General features: G+C 35.8%; 1 protein-coding gene across 2 annotated transcripts; it reads left to right on the forward strand.

Annotated features, from left to right (window-relative positions):
• The first annotated feature begins 51 nt into the window (after positions 1-51).
• LOC113494512 lies at positions 52-22,636 on the forward strand. 2 transcript variants are annotated; one of them, XM_026872892.1, is made up of 13 exons: positions 52-423; positions 6,456-6,489; positions 7,151-7,300; positions 7,517-7,564; positions 13,214-13,355; positions 14,242-14,325; positions 16,431-16,564; positions 17,904-18,040; positions 18,796-18,950; positions 19,667-19,745; positions 20,477-20,639; positions 21,069-21,246; positions 21,595-22,636. In XM_026872892.1, exons 1-13 carry the CDS (start codon positions 407-409, stop codon positions 21,771-21,773), a joined length of 1,500 nt encoding a protein of 499 aa, XP_026728693.1. In that variant the 5' UTR covers positions 52-406; the 3' UTR covers positions 21,774-22,636. The 2 variants fall into 2 exon arrangements, with proteins under 2 accessions (XP_026728693.1, XP_026728694.1); XM_026872893.1 differs by having other exon boundaries at positions 17,907-18,040.
• Positions 22,637-23,679: the final 1,043 nt, after the last annotated feature.

Genomic DNA, 23,679 nt, shown 5'->3' on the forward strand with positions numbered 1-23,679 from the left:
GGTAGTCGTCCGTAGTTTAAGTAGGTACATACAGGCTAATTGCCTTTGAACTCGTCATTAGTCGGGTTAGATTAAGCGTGACAGTTTTGCACCTGGACATTGTTTGTTGGAATGGTTTTGGAAGTGATTAGGGCCCCCCTCGCGGTTGCCGCGCGGGCCGCAGCGGGAAGCACTCGGAACGACGCGGATGAGGAGGCTCGCTGGAGGCTGGCCGCTGCCTCACCTCACACCAACACTTGATGGTCAGACGCCGCGAGAGTCGGCCGCGCTCCATTGTTCGTTGTCGCTACCGATTGTTACCGCGAACTCACGCACGCATCCGCGGCAAGTGATCTATTGAAGCTCGAATTGTAGTGGCAGTGAATATCGAATGAACCAGTGTGAAGCGTGTATCGCTTAGTGCAAAATGGTGCCGAGTGTCAGGTAAATTTGGGAATGATTTTAAGATGAATTTTTGTTTATTGATTACATTTGATAAATATATCTACAAATGGGTAAAACTTAAATTTCAATAAGACAATTCACGTCGTATTATATGTTTATTACATAAATTCGGTATAGTGTAAAGTTATGAAAATGCGATTAAACGTTGGTGTGTGTCATAAAACTGTCGTTACCGGATAAAATGAATATCAATTTCAGTTATGCACTCCATTTGTGACGACCTGTCAGAAAACGATTTCAGGGTTATGAATGTACAAATAAATCCGTAGAAATAAATCCGCGACGCAACTACTAAATTATATTTGTACTAGTTCTGTGACCCCGCTACGCTTGAACGGAATAAAAGGCATGGCTTATTTGCATCGGAGCTTCAAAAGCATCAATTTGAGCAGCTGCCGCAGGTTTAAGGCCGTCTTACCTACAGATTCGGCAGTTTACCGCAAGATAATTTATTGTACTATTGTTCTCATTTCTAGCTAGACTGCATTCATTCAGGGCCTTTGTCGTTTTTAGAATAACGAAATGATATTGGTCAAAAAGTAAAGCTTTCCATGATTCATATAAATGCTAACCTACCTATCTAAGTGGTTGCCTTCCGGAGAAAATATATTTGAGTTAACATCCAACTGATTTTTACTGCCTGTCTCAGAGCTTCAATTAACGAACTACTTAAGCCTATTTAAGATTCATTCTCACTAAAGCTCACACAATTCGCATAAATTACTTTTGAAGTTTTTTTTTATTCTGAATTCGTTTCGGTAGACAATATGTTATAGTTGGTATGTCAAATATTTTCATAAGATCTTAACTGTAGACGTTTTTGCTTCTTATAAAGTATCTAGTTCTTATATAGTCGTAAACTTGTCGTTTAAAGCGATACAATCAAGTGGGCATTGGTCGTGATGTTTATAAAAGCATTTTGCTCAGATCACATCTTCGAGGAATTTGCTATGAGGTTTAACTTAAGAATGATAACTTCGCTTTTCAAATGATGCGTCACTTCTTTCATTCTAGTTTATGGAAATATATAAACTTACGCAAAGTTTGATGGATGGCTTTAAACAAATGGCAGAGAAATAGGAGAACGGTTTTTAACTGGGTACCCCGGGTACGCCAGATTTGACAATCAATTTTAACTAAACAATCAGTTGTAGCCTTAATGATTTGATGACATTGTCAAGTTAGCTTTAGTAGACCCATCCAATTACTAAATGTAGATTTACCCCAGTATACCACGAAAAATCCCGGGCTTATGTTTGTGAATAAAAGTCATTCATTGCCATACCTACATTGACAGTATTCGAGATAATAAGATACTCAATCAAAAATGACAATTTATATCCGACATTTGCATGGACGCAGAAATTGGTAGACCAGGTTCTTTGTCACATTTTAGGAGCTTACGTTCAGCAATGACATCGATAGATTGAGTTAATTGATTGATGTAGGTACATCTCGAAATAAATCTGAGAGTAAACTTAGCTTATGAGGATGGGACACAGACGAAAACAGTGTTTCAATAAAATATGTGTCGGACATTTGTGTCGTGGAGGTAATGTGTGACAGTTGCACAGGTCACGGCGCGGGTGACGGAGTGTCGAGGTGTGAGCCGCATGTCACGCCAGCCGTGCAGTAACGGTGCGTTCCGCGCCGCGCCCTGCCTCGCACGTGCTAAACGACCACCCTTCGTTTCACATCTTATCATCACTTGCTATGCAACTTGGTCAAGATGAAACGCTTTTGCTTCTGGAGCCTGTGGATTCTTCTTCATCCGTGATTCTTTATAATTGATATTTATGATATCGTTACTGATTTGAATTTACTGACCTGAGATCAAGATAATTATTTCTGATTGATTTATACTTAATATTTAAAAGTCATCTTGGGTTTTTAAAAGTCCAATGCTTATGCATGTCTTTTTTATTTTCATATCTAGCCAATTTAGTTAACCTATTACTTTAGATCCAAAAGAAAGGCAAGCCAGCTAGGATACTCATCAACATCAGCTTTAAAAAAAAAATCGACCGATGAAATGCATCAATCTTAAACTTGTCTCGAAAATGTATCAATTTCCCTACCAACGTCCTTGAACACATATAACGACCTACTTACTAAGCGCATGCACGTAGAATGCAAGCGAGGAAGTGGAAATGAGGCCATTACGGTAGGAGATGTAGGAAGCCGAGCGAGGCCGAGCAGTTCCGAGCGCCGCCGAACCAAGCCGAAGACTCACTGGTTATGCAACCGAATTAATTTGAAACAGGAACTGTGATATAAGCATCCGTTTAGTAACCCTTACCTTTGTAGTGAAATTTATGTGTTGCTCGTAAAAATGATTTATTTATTTAGCATTTGAATACTGAACTGCGTAGTGTAGCGAATGTGAATTATTTACGTAACCGGTGTAGAGCTGTAATAATTTAAATGAGAGTGTAGTGCAGATTGATAGATACAAAAAAAAGGGTTTAGATATTACAAACATGATTCGTGATTATAACGATAAGTATAAGTAAATGTTATTTTAAGGGTGTTATTTTAATCTTAAGGGTGGATTTAGGCGGATGATAATATATAATACGTGTGACGCAAACATGTGGATATTGTTTCCACTTACAAATGTTTCATAGTCTTCAAGGGCTCTTCAATAGTTCCCGTTGCATGAGCGCGTTTGCACCTAGCAAACGCGCTCATGCAACGGGAACTGGTAAAAAGGAAAAGTTGTAAAACTTAAGTGGGTTTACACTTCGATGTGATAATAAGATTTCAAAAAGTAACAACTACTTTAAAGAAATTCAAGCTTCTCTGATCATTGAAGAGCCCTTGAAGACTATGAAACATTTGTAAGTGGAAACAATATCCACATGTTTGCGTCACACGTATTATATATTATCATCCGCCTAAATCCACCCTTAAGATTAAAATAATACTGCAACAAAGTAATCTCACTGATCGATCTATTTGTGCGTAAAGTACGGTTAACCTATTCTACGAGTTTCTTAATCTTGGTTTTACTTTTTTGCTGATAACAATCATAGTTATATTTTGTTATAAATCTTAGATGGACAGAATTATATTTTTTTTGTTTATGATTTACTGTGTTAACTATTTTCAAGAGTTATTTATTTTATTCAAGTATGCTAATTTATAACAATTTACATCTATAGCACTTCAATTTTATAAATCAATCGATTGAATAATGAAATTGATGTGTTTGAAGACTACAGTAGATTGCGTAGCAAGTACGTTAAAAAGAATATGTAAAAAGAAATGCTATTTTTCAAATATGCATTTAACCCCAAATTCAATATAATTCAACCTCTGGCGGCTAAATACTAAAAATACTGCGACTACAGCCTTACACGGTCGTAACCAATCGGAACATGTGACGCGTGAACAAAAGACATCAACGACTCGCGTCAAAGTGCTACGAACTCTCTACGAGATTTAATTGGAAATGCTAACTTGTAGAGCACAGAGTACATTCTGATATACTGTAATTGTAGAGTTTGCTTGCTTATAATAACAAAATGGTTTTCTAACGTTGGTTTTTTAAAACGTGGTACTGTACTCGATTTTTTTGTTTTATTTCAGAGAGCGTTAATAAAATATTCTTGACATTTCAAAATTACATAATATTTTACAAGCAAGATTGTAATACTTTTGGTGAAGCATGTAGAGACTATATTGATTTACTAAATGAAAATCTTAACGAAAATCCGTTAGAATTTTGATGAATAAAAGCAAAAATGACAAAACTCACCGCTAGGTAACCTAAGGTCTGAGTTTAGTTCGTGCACTTCAGTCAACTCAAATCCCCCGAGGGCGATCCTACAAAGCGGGCTCTCCTACAAAACGGGGCATTACGCCATGTCGCCCTCTGGATGTGCACGAATAACGGACCCGATTCTCGATCACGAAATCAAAACGATTATAAGTTTAACGATGATCAGATCGTTCGGTCATCGATTAATCGCGAACACAATCACGAAACGCTGGAATTCGAATGCGGAATCATGTTTGGTTGTTATGTAATGCTAGTTGTTATTGTTCGCCTCGAAGTGCGATGTTCTGTTATATTTTCACGACGTAGGAAAATATACGTATTTAAAAGTAGGTAGGTACTAAGTGAATTTTAATGAGGACAATATTCAACATAGCCAGTTAGGACACGTATAATTAATAACTTTAGGACACTTTTCCAAATGTACTGTTCTGGTTCTAAAGATGGAACAATATGTCGCAGGATGCACATTATCGTTCTGAAACATAGGAAACTTTCCGGATATTTGATATACATGAATCGTATTTACTATTTTTGCCAATCGAATAAAAGCTAAAACCATAGTTATCTGCGACTATTACCATCTTTTTCTTCATACAAATCGGTGAAAGATTAACTTCATTTTCGCCGACGGTCATACGACACGGGATAGTACTCCAATGATTCATCGATTTTGATTAGTTTATCGAATCTGAAGGATACTAGAGGTCACGGCTCGGTGGCCGGGGGTCACTGACCGAGGCACATTACTCCTTACATTAGTAGAAAATAATGTAAATCTTGAGACGATTCTTATTGCTTAGGTATTTTTTTTTGTTATATTCAGACATAATTTTAGGTATTTTTCATGTACAATGTAGGTATTAAAATACCCAACACTGACTAATTGTTTTTACTAATTTTAACAAAATAATAAATAATTCGTGTCGCTCAGGTAATAAAAAGTATGAGAATAATTTCTAAGGTATTCTTTTATTAAATTCTTATTTACAAACTTAGTTGTGTTGTTCAACATTTATAATCGTTACACTAAAAGGTTGTATACCTTGGAAAATTGTATTAAAATTTCATAGATCCAGTTTCCTTAATAGAAAAAAAATATTCACAAAAACTCTAACCGTAAACATGACTAAACAACAAGATTCATTCACCTTTACCTTTTACAGAAACCATTCACATTACAAACATAACGTGAAGTTTAAATTGAAATTGCGTAATGTATAATATTTACATCGCAAACTGTACGTGATACAACAATTTTGTTGGCGGACAAGTAATTGATATTGATTCTCTGGGATCAATCCAATCTCGAACCCTGTCATTACTCTGCCGTGTCTTTTGACCCATCATTAGGTGGTAGCATTACTTGGGAACAATGCACCGAAGCTGGGGCCAAAGAATACATACCCTACAGAGGCAGAAGTCTATACAAATGCGTAGCAATCGGCAGGCCACCTACGAATACATCTGATAGGTACTGTCGTTGTTTCGAATTGATCTGGCCTGTAAATAAGCTAAAGGTAGTGTTGTTACAGTAGTATAGGTTATACATACTTCTGCTGTTCATACCAACTTATCGGAGATAAGTTTTTCGTCGCTTGTTACAAAAAGCTTCATCTTTACTAATATATAAAGCTGAAGAGTTTGTTTGTTTGAACGCACTAATCTCAGGAACTACTGATCCAAATTGAAAATTTTTGTGTTGAATAGACCATTCATCGAGGAAGGCTTTAGGCTATAAACCATCACGCTGCGACTAATAGGAGCGAAGATAGGTACAATGGAAAATGTAAAAAAAAACAGGCCAGGTATAAATCATAACTTATATCTTCTGCCCACGGGAACGAAGTCGCGGGCAACAGCTGATCAATAAAATGTCAGAAAATGATTAAATATTGTAGACGTAAGTTAATTGCGATATTCATTTTGTACATTCAATTGAAAGTTTTCCTACGGACAATGATATGTGTAATGCACGTAGTAAGTGCTCGGTTAGGGCTGAAACGGCTTAGCCTCTGTGACGCTCTTACTCTATGTCTCGTATACGCTGAACCAAGTTTACCCACATTTAGTTACATTTGTTTGTCGATATAAGTAATCATTAGAATGTATCACGATTCAATTCGGTTTGCTCGGAACATGTTATTGAATTTCTTTATTTATTTGCATGTATAATTTTGTTTTTATTTTTATTTACAAGTCAGACGTATAAAATTTAATTTTGTTTCAGATTCCTCATTGTTTGCAGTTTTATTATCTCCAGAGTAAGTACTGGCTGTATTATTTCTTTGTATACTTTAATGTTCGTAGATAATGGATTTGAATAATCTCTGACCTTATTAGTTTTCTTAGAAATTCAATGCTTTGGCAATTCAACCTGATATTTGCTATCAAGTTAAATCTAAATTGATTTTCGTTCGTCTTAGCTACTGGAAAATAATGCTCATTGTTAAATACAAAGGCAGAAACTAGGTCTTATTTTTGTTTTATATGATTTGCTACGATAGATCCTATTATGTGAAGCGTTTGCACTAGATCCATTCAAGTTTGTCTTTGTTACATAATTACTCGTTTCATCTCAAATTTTAAGTTTTTATCTTACAACTATTGTATATGCATCTAATTATAGAATTTATAAGATGTTTATAGCCTGTGAATTTCTAAATCAAGTTTCTTTTTAAGATCAGCTTATAAAAATTAAACTTTCACATGATTTTGGTGGTAATACTTTTAATTTATACTGCAGAGGATACTTTATCTTTATTAATATTATAAATTTGAAGAGCCTCTTTGTTTGAAGTGAATCTCAGGAGCTACTTGTCCGATTTGAAAAAAGACCTAACCTATACGAGACAAATAAAAACAGTACGATTACGACTTTTTAAATCCCTTCAGTTGTGTACGAAACATGTCAACTCCATTCAGGTGTACTCGGCGTCTCAGCACTTGGACTCGGCGGAGTACTCGGAGTCGACGGAGGTGTCGGTGGTGTCGGTGTCGTCGTCCGCGTCGTCCGAGCTGCACGAGGGCTCTGGGGACGACCCGCCTGATCCAATACCTTTGAATAACAATAAGGTAAGGCTTGACGTAGGTTTTTTTTATCGTAACTGCTCCGGAACCAAGCAAAAGGTTTATTTTGGTCACCCTCCGATAAAGCTATTGGTAAATTTATTTTTCTTTTCTTTAAATAAATATTCTAAGACCACAGTCCCCTCAAAAATGCTCTTTTACGATTTTAGAATCTAATTTTAAGATTTTAACGAAATTTTACGAATGTAACTTCTTTTTCAGAATGAAACGAGAGAGGCCTTAAAAAGTGACGGAAGTGAGCAGGATCCGGTAAGTCACCAAAAACAATTTCATATTTTAAAGCCTTAGCTGAATCTAAAATATCGACAGTTACTCAAAATAATCAAAAGCAATTACTGTTAGGCGAATACCAGTTAAAATGCTAATTTTTAGTAGTAATTTATGCAACAAGTTTCACTCTTACCCGATCCCGATTCAGCCTTGAAGTGCTAACGTTTTTAGTAGTACGCACGTGTGTATGCGAGTAATGTAACTTAGAACAATGAGCTATTTCTCGATATAAAAGAATACACCACCGGTCAGCCCTGTCCCTTTCATCGTGTTTAATGGCTCTGAAAATAGCCAGATTCGTTAACTAGGATTTATAACTCAATTATTCGCAAAATTTTTAGATTGCTGAATCTTTTTGTTGAGGCAGTATGAATTGAAATGAAGACAATCGAAAACTATTGTTGTTTCTCACAATACAACACAGAAGACGTCTAGGTTTGTCAATACTAGTTCAAATTGATAGGTAATCTAAATAGTATAGAAAGGTTAACAATACAAGCGGCTCCAATCAGTTCACTTTCACGGAAATCGAAGAAACAAATCCTTAACTCAATACAAATTAAGTTCAGAATTAAACATGCAACATAAATGAAACGTAACGCATTTTCACTTTTAAACTAATTGCCCAACGACAAAAAGTGTAGACAGTGCACATTTGAGGGCGCAAAATAAATAAGTGTCGGTCGAAATAATCGTCACAGTCGCGCACAATTACCGCAGGCCTAAACATAGAAATGGGTGAAAGGTACGCCATAATAGCGACCAATTTACACCCATTTGTACGAGCATTGATGGATTGATTGAAAGAATTCTTCTAAGAATACATGATTTGATACAGTCTATCTTTTCCTTTCGTTTTGCAGAATTGCTGCACTTATTTGTGACATTGGTTTTACGGTCATTTTGTGCTTGGTATGAGGTATGAAGTTCACTTGATATGTTTGTCATTACACCTCCTATGACAAACAATATGGATATTTATATAGTAGAAAAGCAATATAATTGATGATGCTATTTCTTTAGTAAATAGAGCGGGAATAAATTATTCATAAGTCGAAATTCAATATCAAATTGATAATGTCTTCCTAGCTATATTTTTTAACACACAAAATAGATTTTACTTAAGCAAGAGTGACCGTCATATTTTCAGCTCAATGCAACCAATTGAAAAATCGAATACATGGAGAATAAAATCTATTATATGTGTTATACGCGTGAGCAGCCGCGTTCTGCCGTACAGTAGCACAGTACAGTCAGCTCGTTGCCTAACTCTAGTACTGCGGTCCTCGCTGAATGGGGAGGCCACGCCGCGGACTCAGCTTGTGCAATACAATATTCTTGCGAAGGGCTCTTCTAATCTGATTAGGTTATCATCTGTAGTTCCGGTGTAGATTTATGGCGTTTCGCGAACGTATAAAAATGATTTATCTATGTTGCTTGTTTAATTAAATTGTCGGTTATAATGTTCTTGAGAATGCATCGTTTGAATGAAATGGAATCGTGTGAACAGTATTAGATTACGATTTTGTGAAATATTTTCAATAAAAGCTTTGACGAACGTTTTTTAAAACGAATTATTTTTAAATCAAGTCTATTATCTTCCTATCTGATTGCAAGTCTTAGTTCAGCTTCAGCAATGAGCGCTTGAGACTAGAAGCCAACCTCATAGCTTGGGAAAACAGTAGACCGAAGAAATAGCTCACTAGTTCTTTAGTTCATTAAAGTTTATCGCATCAAACAGACACATAAAAGCATACAATTAATTATCATAATCGAATTACATCGTGAGAACTGCATCCAGTGTTACGCGTATTGTCGACGCCGAGACGCATGTTTGTTAGAACAGAGATAGCCATCTCTGACCTGCAGTGACTAGCGGGATAGCTGTTCTTTGACTCACATTGCATCTAAACCATGAACGTCGGTCACAAGCCGCGTGCCCTACAAACGACTGCTTTCCTTTAACAATATAGAGTAAACAATTAAGAGTTGTATTTAATTAGCCGTTCGAAAAGTTCTTCCATGTTTTCTGAAAGTAATGATACTAGTTTGAGTAGAGTGCAATCGCTTTTTCATCCTATAGAAAATGTTCCTCTGTCATGCAAAAACCATTGAACGGAATAAGATGAAATTTGGTACACAGACAGTTTATAACCAGGATTAACATAGAATAGTTTCTATCCCGATATAACAACCGAGGGATTTTTTCGATTTGTAGCAGGCGAAACCGCGAGCAACATCTAGTAGGCAGAGAATAATCTTTAAGGCACTGCTTTTTTCACAGGAAGATCTTTATATTTTGTTTTTACCAATCCAAACAACAGTTAGCTTATGGGCAACCAAAACAAAATAGGAAAGACACGAATGTAGGTAAAGCTTTTTAAGGGAAATAAAACAAGAACTAAAATACGCGTCGCTTCAATTTTGAGTACAAATAGCCCATTTACGAGCCTCACCGCGCTGTGAACGTGATGAAGACGTTAAAGGTCCGATTGTCAAATATTTGTGTTTAATTGTAATTATGCCGTGAAATACAAAGCTGTCACGGTTCAGCCGAAGTAATTAAAATTGGATAACAGTTACAGGAATTGATTGAATTCATTGTTACATTGTGTTCGAATGTTATGAGAAAGCCGAATTGTCCAAAATATTTTCAACTTATTTAAACTAAGAGGAAAGTGCTCGTTATTATCTTATTTCAATAGTTATGAAAGTGTTCCCAATCCAGATAAGTTATGGTATGACGCACCGTGATGTGGCCTCAATATCGCTATTTGTTTTTTTTATATAGAAATCAATTTGTCAAAGTGATGTGGCGCCGCTTACCATCACTCCACTGGCCCAATTTTATAATGCGTAAGCACTAGCAGCCGGCGTGCGAACTGCCCTGGCACACTTACTGTCATTTGTGACTTTTTTGTGCTAAACGTTCAAGGGGTCGAACTGTGAAATGGTGAATTACCGGCGCCATAATTCAATAGTTTGTTTTGATTTTTTGTTCAGTACTCAGTCGTTAATGGATGCAGTGGAGTTGCAATGCTCACCGCTAAGTCGTTAACGGTTTTACTTCTGCTCATATTTTTGTTGCATTTGTTTTAGAGGTTTAAGTGGCTAATTAGCGGAGGTTGTAAAATGCTTTGAAGGCAGTCAAAAGTCGCGTGTTCCGGAAGGTGGTAGTTAGTTCGTGTTATCTCAGGGCTATCGTGTTGCGAAACCTCCAAGTGCTACCTCCTCGTACGCGCTCTTCATGTAGGAATGCATTATACAAAATGAGTCATTTAGATAAGGTATACAAACAATGTATTTTGCCGCATATCTGATGCTCAATTTTTAATTTAAGGCTCCGATACGACACTTATGAATTACATTATGATTGAATAGATTTTATCGAAGAAATTCAATTGATACTTACTTTTAGAGCAAGAGCCCGTGAACCCCAGACCTTCGTTATTTTATAAAAGCTGAAAGTTTGTCAGCGCATACTCCCAACCCAGGTAAGAACGATGGACCATTATGAAGTTTGGGTTATAGTGGCTTAGGCAGGTAAACGGTACTAAAGGTGTGTAAAATACCGATCTAAATTCGTCAAATAATAAAGTGCGATTTTTTGATATTATCTTCAGAATATTATTAAAAATCACGTTATTCATTGCCAGACACTTAACATCGTGGCAACCCCTTGCCAGACACCCTTAATGTTCATGAAATTATAGTTTAACTTACGTTATAGTATAAAAGCTGATTTTTATATATAATACTTGGGTAATAAGTAGATGATGTTTCCTCATTAGCCAGACATTTTTTATAGTTCCAACCCCTTGCCAGACAAGCATGTAGGGTAGCTGTAGGAGCGAGCGCGAGGCAGTATGTATATGAGTGAGTGCGAGTGAGATGGCGAGTTAAGTCTACCGCGATCCCTCACTGCGCAGTTGTTATTTCTACTGCGCATGTATTGTTTAGTACTCAGTACATGTTTACATCAGCTAAAATAATATAATATAGCATGATACGTAGATTATATGTTTACAATTTGTTTATGTGACTTTTTAAATTAAAGTGATTTTGTATTATAAAAACAAATCATAGGTGATACATTAATTTGTGTTATTTGCAAAAAAAAGTAGTGATAAATAATATTTTATAGTATGATACGTAGATTATAAGTTTACAATTTGTTTATGTGACTTTTTAAATAAAAGTGATTTTGTATTAAAAATAAGTCATGGGTGATACATTAATTTGTGTTATTTGCAACAAAAGTAGTCTCAAAATAACATTATTTTCTGACGAGACATTGAAAAAATGTGAATTAATTTTAAAATTGCGAAAAAAACATAACCTTAAGTACAATGACATCATTTTTCCACGTGAATACACAGAGGGTGGCTATCACAGGGAATGTTACAAATCATTCACAGGGCTAATGAAAAAATATTTTACCTCAGAACCAAAAAATTCTCAAAAGATTGTTGAAAGAGAGCAAGAAAAAGAAACATTTAAAGACGTTAATACATCAACGTTAATACTTGTAGCATCATTAACCTATTTTTAATTAAATTTTTGAAAAATATTTTATTTTTTGGCTTTTTTTTTAAACCTGTTTTTGATAAAATAAATTAAATTTTTTAACAATTTAAGGTAATTGTAGCATCGAATGTCTTTCCTTAAGATGTTTTTAAAATTTACATAGATTATTAGTTAAATAAATCTGCGCCAAAAAGTTTATTTGCATGAGTCATTCTAATCACAAATCTCTTCTTAAGACATACAATGTTTGTCTGGCAAGGGGTTAGAACTATAAAAAATGTCTGGCTAATAAGGAAATATCATCTAATTATTACCCAAATATTATATATAAAAATCAGCTATTACACTTTAACGTAAGTAATGATATAATTAATGTTATTCTTATCATTTATAACGAATATTTAATTAATAATAATTGAAGATAGCACATATTATTGTTTTAGTTGATGTAAGCATGTATTAAATACTAAACAATACAAACGCATCTCACTCGCACCCACTTATATACATACTGCCTCGCGCTCGCTCCTACAGCTACCCTACATGCTTGTCTGGCAAGGGGTTGGAACTATAAAAAATGTCTGGCTAATGAGGAAACATCATCTACTTATTACCCAAGTATTATATATAAAAATCAGCTTTTATACTATAACGTAAGTTAAACTATAATTTCATGAACATTAAGGGTGTCTGGCAAGGGGTTGCCACGATGTTAAGTGTCTGGCAATGAATAACGTGATTTTTAATAATATTCTGAAGATAATATCAAAAAATCGCACTTTATTATTTGACGAATTTAGATCGGTAATTTACACACCTTTAGTACCGTTTACCTGCCTAAGCCACTATAACCCAAACTTCATAATGGTCCATCGTTCTTACCTGGGTTGGGAGTATGCGCTGACAATCTTTCAGCTTTTATAAAATAACGAAGGTCTGGGGTTCACGGGCTCTTAGACTATGGAACACGTTGGGGAGTCAACACAAAAAAATATATCTAGTATTATAGGGCTCCTATTGTGTGATGGTCTAACAACGCTTCCTGACGAATTAAATTTATTCGATTTAGCGTAATATGAATTTGAATACGGTTGTTGCCAGGTGGTGTTCCTATCAGAGAAGAACAGCTACATTCCGGTGAGCATCAAGCCGCGCTCGCCGGCGGTGGACACAGCGTGGCGGGAGCCGCCCGCCTGGGAGCGCGAGTACCGCAGGCACAGGACCAATGGCAGTAGAGTGCAGTGTGAGTTGTAGTATTTATTCGTCTCTTAATGAAACCTCCTTACTTCTCCTTGAATCACTGTCGTCTCTGCACCGATTTATCCTGGCTACTGAATACAGTGGTGCTATTTTTAGGTTTTGCAACAATTTTCTGGTTTCTGTATTCAGTTTGATGTAGCTTATCCATCAGTTTGTACATTCAACTATGTTGATAGACACTATAAAACATCAGAATTTCCTTGTAGCTACGCGCTACGAAGTTACCCACCTACGAGTATAATACAAATTAAAATGATTTTCCCATAATTCTTAACTTAACTTCTTATGATATGAGAAGAGATGTCTCAAACATTCTTTAAATAATATTTGACAAGTAAATATTATTCCACTTTTATATACAGACTTGGACCTGAAAGTCAACAGTGGTAGTTGGTTTTAAATTAATTATAGCCATACATGGTAGCGAACGTTGTCTACTTGGTTGTGAAACCGGACAAATTGAGATGTTATCTGCAGGAGCGCGTGGCGCCGCGCTTGCGCAACCCTTTGTTCGCTGTTTATTAGTTTTTACTGAACTATTCATACACAGGATACAGGAATTATAGTCAAAAGGTGACGTGTCGCGGAAATATGAACTTTGTGTCTAATAGATGGTTGGGGTTAACATAATAGCTGGATCATTTTGTATCCAAGACAGTAAGTTTTAGGTAGGTATCACATTTGTTAGCACAGGTAAAATATTTTGAAGGCCTGCGTCACTTACTTTTGTTCGATTGGGGAATGAACAGGACGACGTATTATGGACAAACAAAACAATGTTTTCCCATCAGTTTAGAAAAAATATTCTCCGATTTCGTATTTTCAGCTTAATCTTAATATAATTCTCAAGCATAATTTGTTTCCAACAGATATTGAAGCGGAGTGTCAAGATGACTTCATGAAGATCAGAGTCGGTTTCAATGGATCATTCGCCGGACTTGTTTATTCAGCAGGTAATAGCGAAATTTACACAGCATACATTTTTCATCATCCAAAAATCGTCCATACTTAAACGTAATAGAGATATTTTTAAAAAGGTTGCTTATTTTATCAATTAACTCTAACACTATCTACTTGCTAAAATGGATCCTTTATATGTAACTAATGCCGTAACGGATACTACTGTAAAATTCCCACTGGAATCATTTTCATATCTTAAATTCTCATATTATAACGGCGACGTAGGTAACTTAACGTAATCAGTCATCACATTAGCCCTCAGTGCAGACAAGTGGAACAATTAAGTGTGTAAACTAGACGAGTGTCATTACCGCGTTATTGTTACATTCATCACTTAGCAAGTACCGCAATATTTGCAACTTACATTGTGTGATGTCCGCGGCGTTGTACAGTCGGTCGCCAAGCAAAGTTTAGCCATACGAGTGTAGCCGACGTCGCCTAAAATTTGGCTAAATTTTGACAGTCACTCGATCTAATAAGAAGAAAAAATATATATGGACCTCTCCTTGTAGAGTTTTTCTCATTACCTCAGGCTTTGGTCTCTACGAAGTATTATATCTCAGACTAAATTACATCGACTAGAATTAATTCAAAACGATTTTTAGGGTCATTATTTTTATTGAAAAACGATATGGTTTACCTACTTTTTTGAATTTTTGGACAATCATTAAGTAAGTACTTTGAAAAATTTCGTCTGCCCAAACTTTGTCACAGCTAAGCCACAACTCAATCTAGTACTTTCAGTAAGATTCTCGTAGGTATTAGCGACCACAAAGGTTTGGTCGACGTTACCAGCCTCCCGCAGTAGTTCACAAAGGGCGTGAGCGTCGGATGCGAGGTTTGATAAATTCGCGACGTGCTTATCATCGATCAAGTACATGAGAACATACCGTATCATACTCGTGAAGTTCTCATATATTGTATGTCTCATACAAACATTATAGATATCATCTCTGTATGTACATAAGTATTTACTTAAAATAATATGCTCACTTGGAAAATATTTACTGTGTAAAGAAAATCCTACTATCCCACTATTATTAGAAACACGAAAGTTTTACAGATTTAGACGAAACTTGGTACACGGATACTTTATAACCAAGATTAACACATAGGATAGCTTTTATCCCGATTTTATGTTTTTGTGGCATCATTTTCGATTTGTAGCGAGTAAAGCTGCTGGTAACAGCAGATTATTTCTTTAACTACTATACTGCGAAGATGCATTTTACTTTTTTTTGACTAGCAAATGACCAATCATTAACCAAACAAAAGGTACTAATCATCCTGCCGCCTAATTTGTCAGACTATCATTTAGAATTGTACCATCCCTTACCATCAATCATTAAGATATTCCATTTATCATCTGAGTCATTACCAAAGTAGGTTCATCGACTGACCATACTTCACAAACCTATATAGTCTGCCTATAAATAGCTGTCGCAAAACCTAAGTATATTGAGAACCACGGGAACCGGGAAAACGTTTACCATAGACCCCGACCACGCTCTATTAGAAGATTACTAGATATTAAAATGTACTGTACACTAAGAGTCTATAATTTTCCTTCTTAGTGTGAGATTAGATGCATTGTTTGGTGATTCGTGGGACAGTCTTAATTCGCATAACCGTTAGATTGCTGTCACTATAAATAAACACGCAGCTAATGACTTTTAAAGGTAATTAAGTAAAAGAACAACTTACTAAGAAACGTGCTCGCGAGTTTCGGTGAACTATGTCACCTACATAACCTACACTTAGGTATATTATGCGGTTTCAGTTTCTGAACACTTTCTTTTACTTTTGTTTTGGGGTTAGGTCAATGTCTGTGCGGTATGGTTTTTGACACTTTAGAAATCTTTGTGGGTCAGATAAACCATTAAATAAATTTTTAAATCATCAATTAGTATTTGCTTTCAGAAATTTTCAAAAAATACAATTTACGTTGTCATTAAATTGTATGTCTCTTTCCGTAGTTATATTAGGAGTAATAGATGTTATATTAGGTGATATATTAAGCATACTATTTCGCAATTCGAATTATCCCATTTATCGACGCAAAATCAAATATCCAACTTACATCATTCTTTATTTCCAGGCTACTCCTACGATCCGGATTGTATGTACATAAACGGCACAGGACGAGACTACTACGAGTTTTACATCCAGTTGAACAGATGCGGAACTCTTGGCAGGAATGGGCAACACGACGACAGCAGAAAACATCCAACTGTGAGTTCATATTAAGAATACATCGAACATACAAAACTTCGTATTATGGACCTTTTAAAACCGCTTAAAGTTATATTCAATCAGGTGTGGGAGAGAGATATCGCTCTACACCGTGAAGTATGCTCTCACGTTTCCAGAACTGCTATAATGTTTCTGGAACATGTGGCAGAAGACCTTGTGTAGGTAATTGTCCTTCTACTCGGTAAAGGTTTAACACGAAGCTTAGATAACACCTTAGAGCTTTTATATCACAATTACTCCTAGGACTCGTGTATTACGTTACAGAGTAATTTATATGAGATTAGATCGAGTTGTTGGGTGATTATAAAATGATTTTCTATCCTAGTATTTACAGGCTAGTGAGTTTTATGAGCTTTTTCCTAAGTGTCGATGGCTCGCACTAAGTGTCATACTTACACGATAAGTGAGTTCATGATACATTTACTACATAGGTGCAAAGATTATTATATGAAACTACTCCTTTAAGACCATTAGTGCACGTATTACGTAACATGTAGTTTTCTCGTTGTTTTTATACATTGGTATGCGGTGTGCTATTTTGAAGCAGAATAACTTAAGCATTTCGAAAGTGGCTCAAAATAATTCACTTGGATTCAAAACTATTTGATTGTTGGTATATAGATGTAAAGTATTCGTAAAGTGCAAAATTAGCCTAAATACTTAAGTAGTACTTATCATACAAATGTGTTGTCAAAATAGGTACTTTGTTGAAAGCCTCTATTTTCAAATGTAACTAGGCATTTCAAGTACATTGCACGACTTATTATGTCCTATTAGATTGCAATCATTTAGCCTTTTATGTACAAAGAGCTATGTTAATACGATATTGTCTTATCGTCAAGTTTGTCAAGAGGATGTAGGTGATCTTTACGGTTAAAGTAATAAGGATATGTTATTATTTCACAAGATAAGTATTTAATTATGAGTTTTTCTTTTTTGTAACATGTTTGCAAACCAGCTTTTCTCGCCTTGTGATAACATTCGTGTATAAATAAAGTACTATGACATTTGTGGTTTTGTTTCAAAATGTTTCGTACCTTATTATGTGTATTGTAGGGGAATGTACAACATAATATGATTACCTAGGCATTTACGATCTTCATCTGCATTTTTCGCTTCTTTTATATTCTGCTGTTCACGAATGTGGTCTAATTGGAGTATTTTATTGGGTTCACAATAGATGTTGGAAACTGTGACTATTGATAAAAGCGTCTAAGCATTTCCTCAATACGGTAGTTGTTCATTACAAGCCTGATGGGTATTATTGCTTTTAATGGGACTAAGTTAATGGAAACATTTTTTTTTATTTATCTGACAGAAGAATCTGATGTGGAACACTATAACGGTGCAGTACAACTCTCTCATCGAGGAGGAACTGGACGAACACTTCAAGGTCACCTGCGAGTATGGATACGACTTCTGGAAGACTGTTACATTCCCTTTTCTGGACGTCGAGTGAGTTTATTCCCATTTTTTCTTGTTTTTTTCATGTAGGCAACTTTTTCGGAAAATGGCAATGATGATGCACTCCTATAACGGATAATTATAGTTTCTCAAAAATAAAGGCTTCTTTGATTAATGTTGCAATTGCATACGAAGCCTACATATAATGCGGCCCAACAACCTCTTTCGAAAATGGGAAAAATAAGTGTTTGGTTGACTACGTTCCACTTTAAATCGATAAAATGCGTGAGTTACTCAGGCGTGGAATGTTGGTTTCAGTTTTGTTTAAAATAGAAAAAGTGGAACTTTCGATGTTTATTCTATTTTTGGTCGCGAACCACACAAATTGCCCTAAAGTTTGCGTTATGGATACCAGTGTCTTACATCTTGAACAAAATGAAATATGTTTTTATGTTAATAACCTACGATCGAGTTTCCCAATGTTATATTAGTTTATTTACATTTACAATTACATTACATTTGCGAGCTGACAAAAATCTTCGCTTAACAACGAATCTTGACTTATTCCTGATCAAAAAACGAGTGCAGAAGCATTTGACACCGAATCGATGTCTCCTATTGTACACAATTGTAAAAAGTGTAAGCGTGCTATGCTGTGGACATCGTTGCGCTGTTTCTTCTTCACAGCCAGAGCACTTAGAAAGCGGTGAAGGGCAGGCCATGTAAAATAATACTCGACCTCCAAAACCTGTTATTTTGATTTCGATGTTCCATTGTTTCTTTACAATAATTTCTTTGTTTATCAGGGTGGCGACTGGAAACCCAGTGGTGTTCACTCTGCAGCCACCTGAGTGCTACATGGAGATCCGCTCGGGGTACGGAGCGAATGGGGCGCGGGTGTCTGGGCCAGTGCGCGTCGGGGACCCTCTCACTCTGCTCATCTACATGAGAAGCGCTTACGGTTAGTGTGGCTCTCAAATTATAGTAGTCTTAAACAATGTAAGTTTGAATGAAGTCCTGAAAAGTATGTATATGTGAATAATTCACAAAGTAGATTTAAAAAAATATAGGTACTTTATGTAAGAGCTTTTGCACGGTGGTTGCTAGGCCATAAAAATATCGGTAATTTTAGTACCCATCCCTACCAAAATAATCACGGAACGAATTCAATTGGTAGCAATATTTTCATGCACGCATAGAAGTAAAGGTCCAACGATTCGTAACTGGAACACTGAATGGTCATTTAAGATAATGCAATTAAATGGTACTTGTCACAAAGCAATTTAATTGCCAGTTATTTTTACCGTATAGCCCGAGTGAACTAAATATCCCAATATCAATTAAATACCGTAACTCTAAGGGCGAAAATCTTAACGGTTACAATATAAAGATCGCATGACTTCGCGCAATGTGGACCCAGAAACATTTTGATCAATTTTAAACGCGAGATCTTCTTGCGTTTTTTGGTAAATTTTATTATATGGAACGGCATGGGAGCAATGACGTTAGTTAAGGTGTGTTAGTAGTTCTGTGTATGAAATAACGTTGAGATCATTTATCTGGCTGGCATCGTAACGTGTTCGAATGTAATAAATCATTAACAAAAAAGGATGCGTAACTTATGAATTTTGACATCGTCTTTTTTGCTTATAAAATATAGACCTTTTTTTATTTCAGATGGCTTTGATATTGTGGTCAACGACTGTTTCGCTCACAACGGAGCGACCAAGCGAATACAACTTATAGACGAATATGGGTAAGTTATGTGTGTCCAATCCTTGATTATCAGCAAAAAAACATGTGTGAAACTATAAATTTAATACTTGCTGGTCGTCAAAAGCCTATCCGTAACACAAATGCGTGTACATAGCCGTGTCTAAAGTAGCTCTTTAAAATTTCCAAACATTACAATTAGGTATACTTTGATTCGATTATTTGGAAAACATGTGCATAAATTAGCTAAAATTTTGCGTCGCCCATGATTTAATTTCACGAATATCAGAAGCAAGATAAAAGGAACACCTAAATTAATCATTTCATGTCACTAAGCTTCTACTATACTATTCCTAGTTTTTGTTCTGCAGTAAATAATCATGCGCGCTTTATCAAAGCAGGTAGTTGAACGTCATCAAGCATTAGCTTATGTTGAGTAACACATTACAAATCACCATGAAAATTACAAATGTTCATTGGCCACGTTTCGTCTAGACAGAATGCCGTTAAGACTATTATTCTACATTGCATCAAGTGCTGTTACTATGGGTGCTTATGTCATGGTGCGCTTAGGCGGTCAGTTATGTCTGTTTTGGTCATCAAATAACTCCTTCCGTTTTGGGTTGAACGGAAGGGAGTATCAGATATTTACTGAGTAAAACGGGTAAAACCCACCCATATTCCTTTGTCCTTCGTGTACCACGGTCACCCTTTCGTACAACCCAGCTGCCCCGGCAATAAATAATAAAATAAAGTACCTGTGATTTATTCCAGATGTCCTGTAGATGACAAGCTGATCTCTCGTTTCCGCGGCTCATGGTCGGAGTCCGGAGTGTTCGAGACTCAAGTGTACGCGTACATGAAGACCTTTCGGTTCACTGGATCTCCTGCACTCTATATAGAATGCGACGTCAGGATGTGTCACGGAAGATGTCCGGTGAGAGCTTAAGAAATATTTTAGTAAAGTATCTATGTACTATGTACGACCAGTTAATTTCGTCTTTGTTGAAGTTTTCAAGCACATTTACATGTGTGACCAATTCCTTTTCTTAGTTATTATACTCACTGCAATGGTAACGACAGAAATGTTCAATATTTGGTGGGATAGCTACACTGGCAGGTTAAAAAAATAACTATAATATATGTACAGTATAGGAGAGCTTACTTTTAAATTGGGTACATACTGATTTCATGCAAATCCTAGCCCATGCTTGACAAAAAAGCTTTTGTAAAACACTGAGATAACGAAGTTCAACAGTACGTATACTTTCTTATTTACTTTTATATAGCCTGTTTTAGATCCCACTGCTGGGCAAAGGCCTCCCTCTTCCTACTTTCTTATACTAAATAACAGTTCCATTTCCAGTCTCAACCATGTCACTGGCGCAACATGAAGAGCGTGAAGCGTCGGTCGATAGACAGCAAGGCGGGCTTGGACCCGGCGACCAGTGTGGCCCCGCGCCTCTCCGAGAACATCTCGCTGTTCCAGTCGCTCAGGGTACTGCAGGAGGGCGAGGAGGACCCCGAGTTAGCTGCTAGCACAGGTATGAACCAAAACCAAGGCTATTTTTGTAACTTATATATTACCATTACCGAAAAGTCGCAGATCCTAAGTCATAGAGTCAACCTCAATTCCTCGACACACAAATATAAGTTTTTAACTAGGGCCAATATCTGCCATGTGACCTTCTACCTATAATTAGGTCATACTCAATATAATGTAGGTACCTATAGGTCTGATGTTTGATGACTAACATTAAATTTATATTATTAAAATGCGTACTCGTTTAGGTTATTTTATAACGAGTTAGTGACTGACTTTTCTAAGTTGTTGAGTGATTGGATTTTTTGATATGATCCCAATAAATAACATTCTTATGTACTATCACTAGGTACACCAGAAGGTCAGACTTGTATGAAGACATCAGCTCTGTCAGCCATAATGGTCTCGTGTGGACTGCTGATCGCGGCGCTGTGCGGCGGCGTGCTGGCGGCCGCGCGCGGCTTCAGGCGCGGCGAGGGACGGACGCCGCATCACGCGTATGTCCCACACAAAGGCAGAATCAAATAAATAGACTCCTTTCTTAAACTATAAATACTTTAAAATGATATGGGGAAAGAGATATATACCAGTGTTGTAAAGCTGCATCTTTGTCTCGAATAATTATGTTTTAAAAAGTCGTTGTTTGAGAGCGAACCTGTCTTGAGGCTAAACAGTTGATAATACAGCCTACTGCCAGATTAAGCAAATGTGACTACGTACCACACATAAAATCAAACTGTATTGAATGAAACTCAGTATTAAATTTAAGAGATTGATTTCTTTTTTTCGGCTTCATGAATTTAATATTGCCTAATGGGGTAAAAGTATTGAATATCTCAAACGATTTCCGTTCACAGACTACAAATGATAATTGTGACTGCTAGATTATCATTGAACGCGTTTACATAAAAAACTCATTGCAAATACCAGTTGATTTGTTGAAGTTTAGTATCTAAGCGTGGTTTATAAGTGCTAGACTGCTAATAGAAATAAGTTTAATATACAGATAGATGTATTAAAATCATAGAATAAAACTAGATTCGAAGTCAGCGACGTGGCTTCAAACAAAAGACAATCTACTTTTGTTTTAAATAAATATATGCTTCTATTTAATTTACAAAGTTAATGATACGCAATCTGTATATGGTGCCTTTACAAAAAAAGTCGAATGACTTAAAATAAAATAAATTTAAGCATAGTGTTAGTAACATTAAGATGTAAGTTTGTTTCTAAGTTAATTTATACTCGTTGTAATACTCAGACAAATTGCGAGGATCTGTATTTTATAAAAAATATACCTCCTCCATTTGTCTCGCACTATTTATGTATGCAGTTCTCAAAGTTGTGATAAAATAAGTATTAAATAGAATTAAATACGTAGTGTAACAACGAACTGTAATTTTATATTTTATGAGAACCTTTAGACAAGTGACATTTCGACAATCCTGAAAACTGGCCGAATCTCTGTTTTTATTGACTCGCGTACAACGCCATCTAGCGTCAAACAAAGCAAAATAATGTATGTGAGTACTAAACAACTAATATATATATGAACATACTCATATGTATACACTATCAAGCTAAAAACATACATGTTACAGATAAATTATACCCTAACTCAAAGCAAAGGTTCTCGCTCACACAAATATTTGTCCTGTCCTAGTAGGTAGTCGGGATCACTCGACCCGGCCAGTCAATGTGTACATGTGACAGATCTGTGACCTGTGTCATGTGACTTATCGTAAAGAATGGATACTTTCATACATTTGACTGTTTTTTTGTAGAAATGTCATTTATCTACTAGTTGGAGCGATTGTTGTGATGTTGCCTACCTTTTTTACATTTTGAACTTAGTTTTTTTTACTTAAAACTTACCTAGAAGTTTATAATAATGTACATTGTAATGCAATCTAAGAGCAATTAACAGTTTACCGTGCCAAGGTTGATCACTCTTTGACTTAATAAAAACTTACCTTTTTTATTACTCATTTTTACCAATACAGGCAATAAGAAGTTTATGTTATCAGTAAAAGCATTTTTTTTATAATTTATTTCCATTATAATACATAGATATGTAACTTGTAAATATTAGTTTAATGAATTAGCAATAAAAATATATAGTAAAACGGTTCTATTTTCTACAATTTATGCAGCGTAAGAAATGTAAGTGTTTCCTTAGAGTGTAAACACGCTATAAACGGAAAATATATAATTTAATACAAAATATGTTATATCCCTTATTTATTATACGTTCAGATTGTGGATAAAAGCAAGTGTTTGCAATTTATATGCATGAGCAATAATTGCTTGTGCTTAGCTGAAGGCGCTCACCCAATGTATTTCAAATTTCTTACTAGACCCTACGAGTCTTGCAAACATTAAAATAATATAACATTTTAGTAGCATAGCCTTTTCCCAACTATGTTGAGTTCGG

This window comes from Trichoplusia ni, chromosome 5, assembly GCF_003590095.1.
Source record: "Trichoplusia ni isolate ovarian cell line Hi5 chromosome 5, tn1, whole genome shotgun sequence".
In the NCBI taxonomy this organism is placed as follows: domain Eukaryota; kingdom Metazoa; phylum Arthropoda; class Insecta; order Lepidoptera; family Noctuidae; genus Trichoplusia; species Trichoplusia ni.

Bases quoted from the DNA above. Each gene is read 5' to 3' on its own strand.
- LOC113494512 (XM_026872892.1), top strand. The intron at 13,356-14,241 runs GTGAGTTGTAGT...TGTTTCCAACAG, and splicing joins CAATGGCAGTAGAGTGCAGT to ATATTGAAGCGGAGTGTCAA. The intron at 14,326-16,430 runs GTAATAGCGAAA...CTTTATTTCCAG, and splicing joins CGGACTTGTTTATTCAGCAG to GCTACTCCTACGATCCGGAT.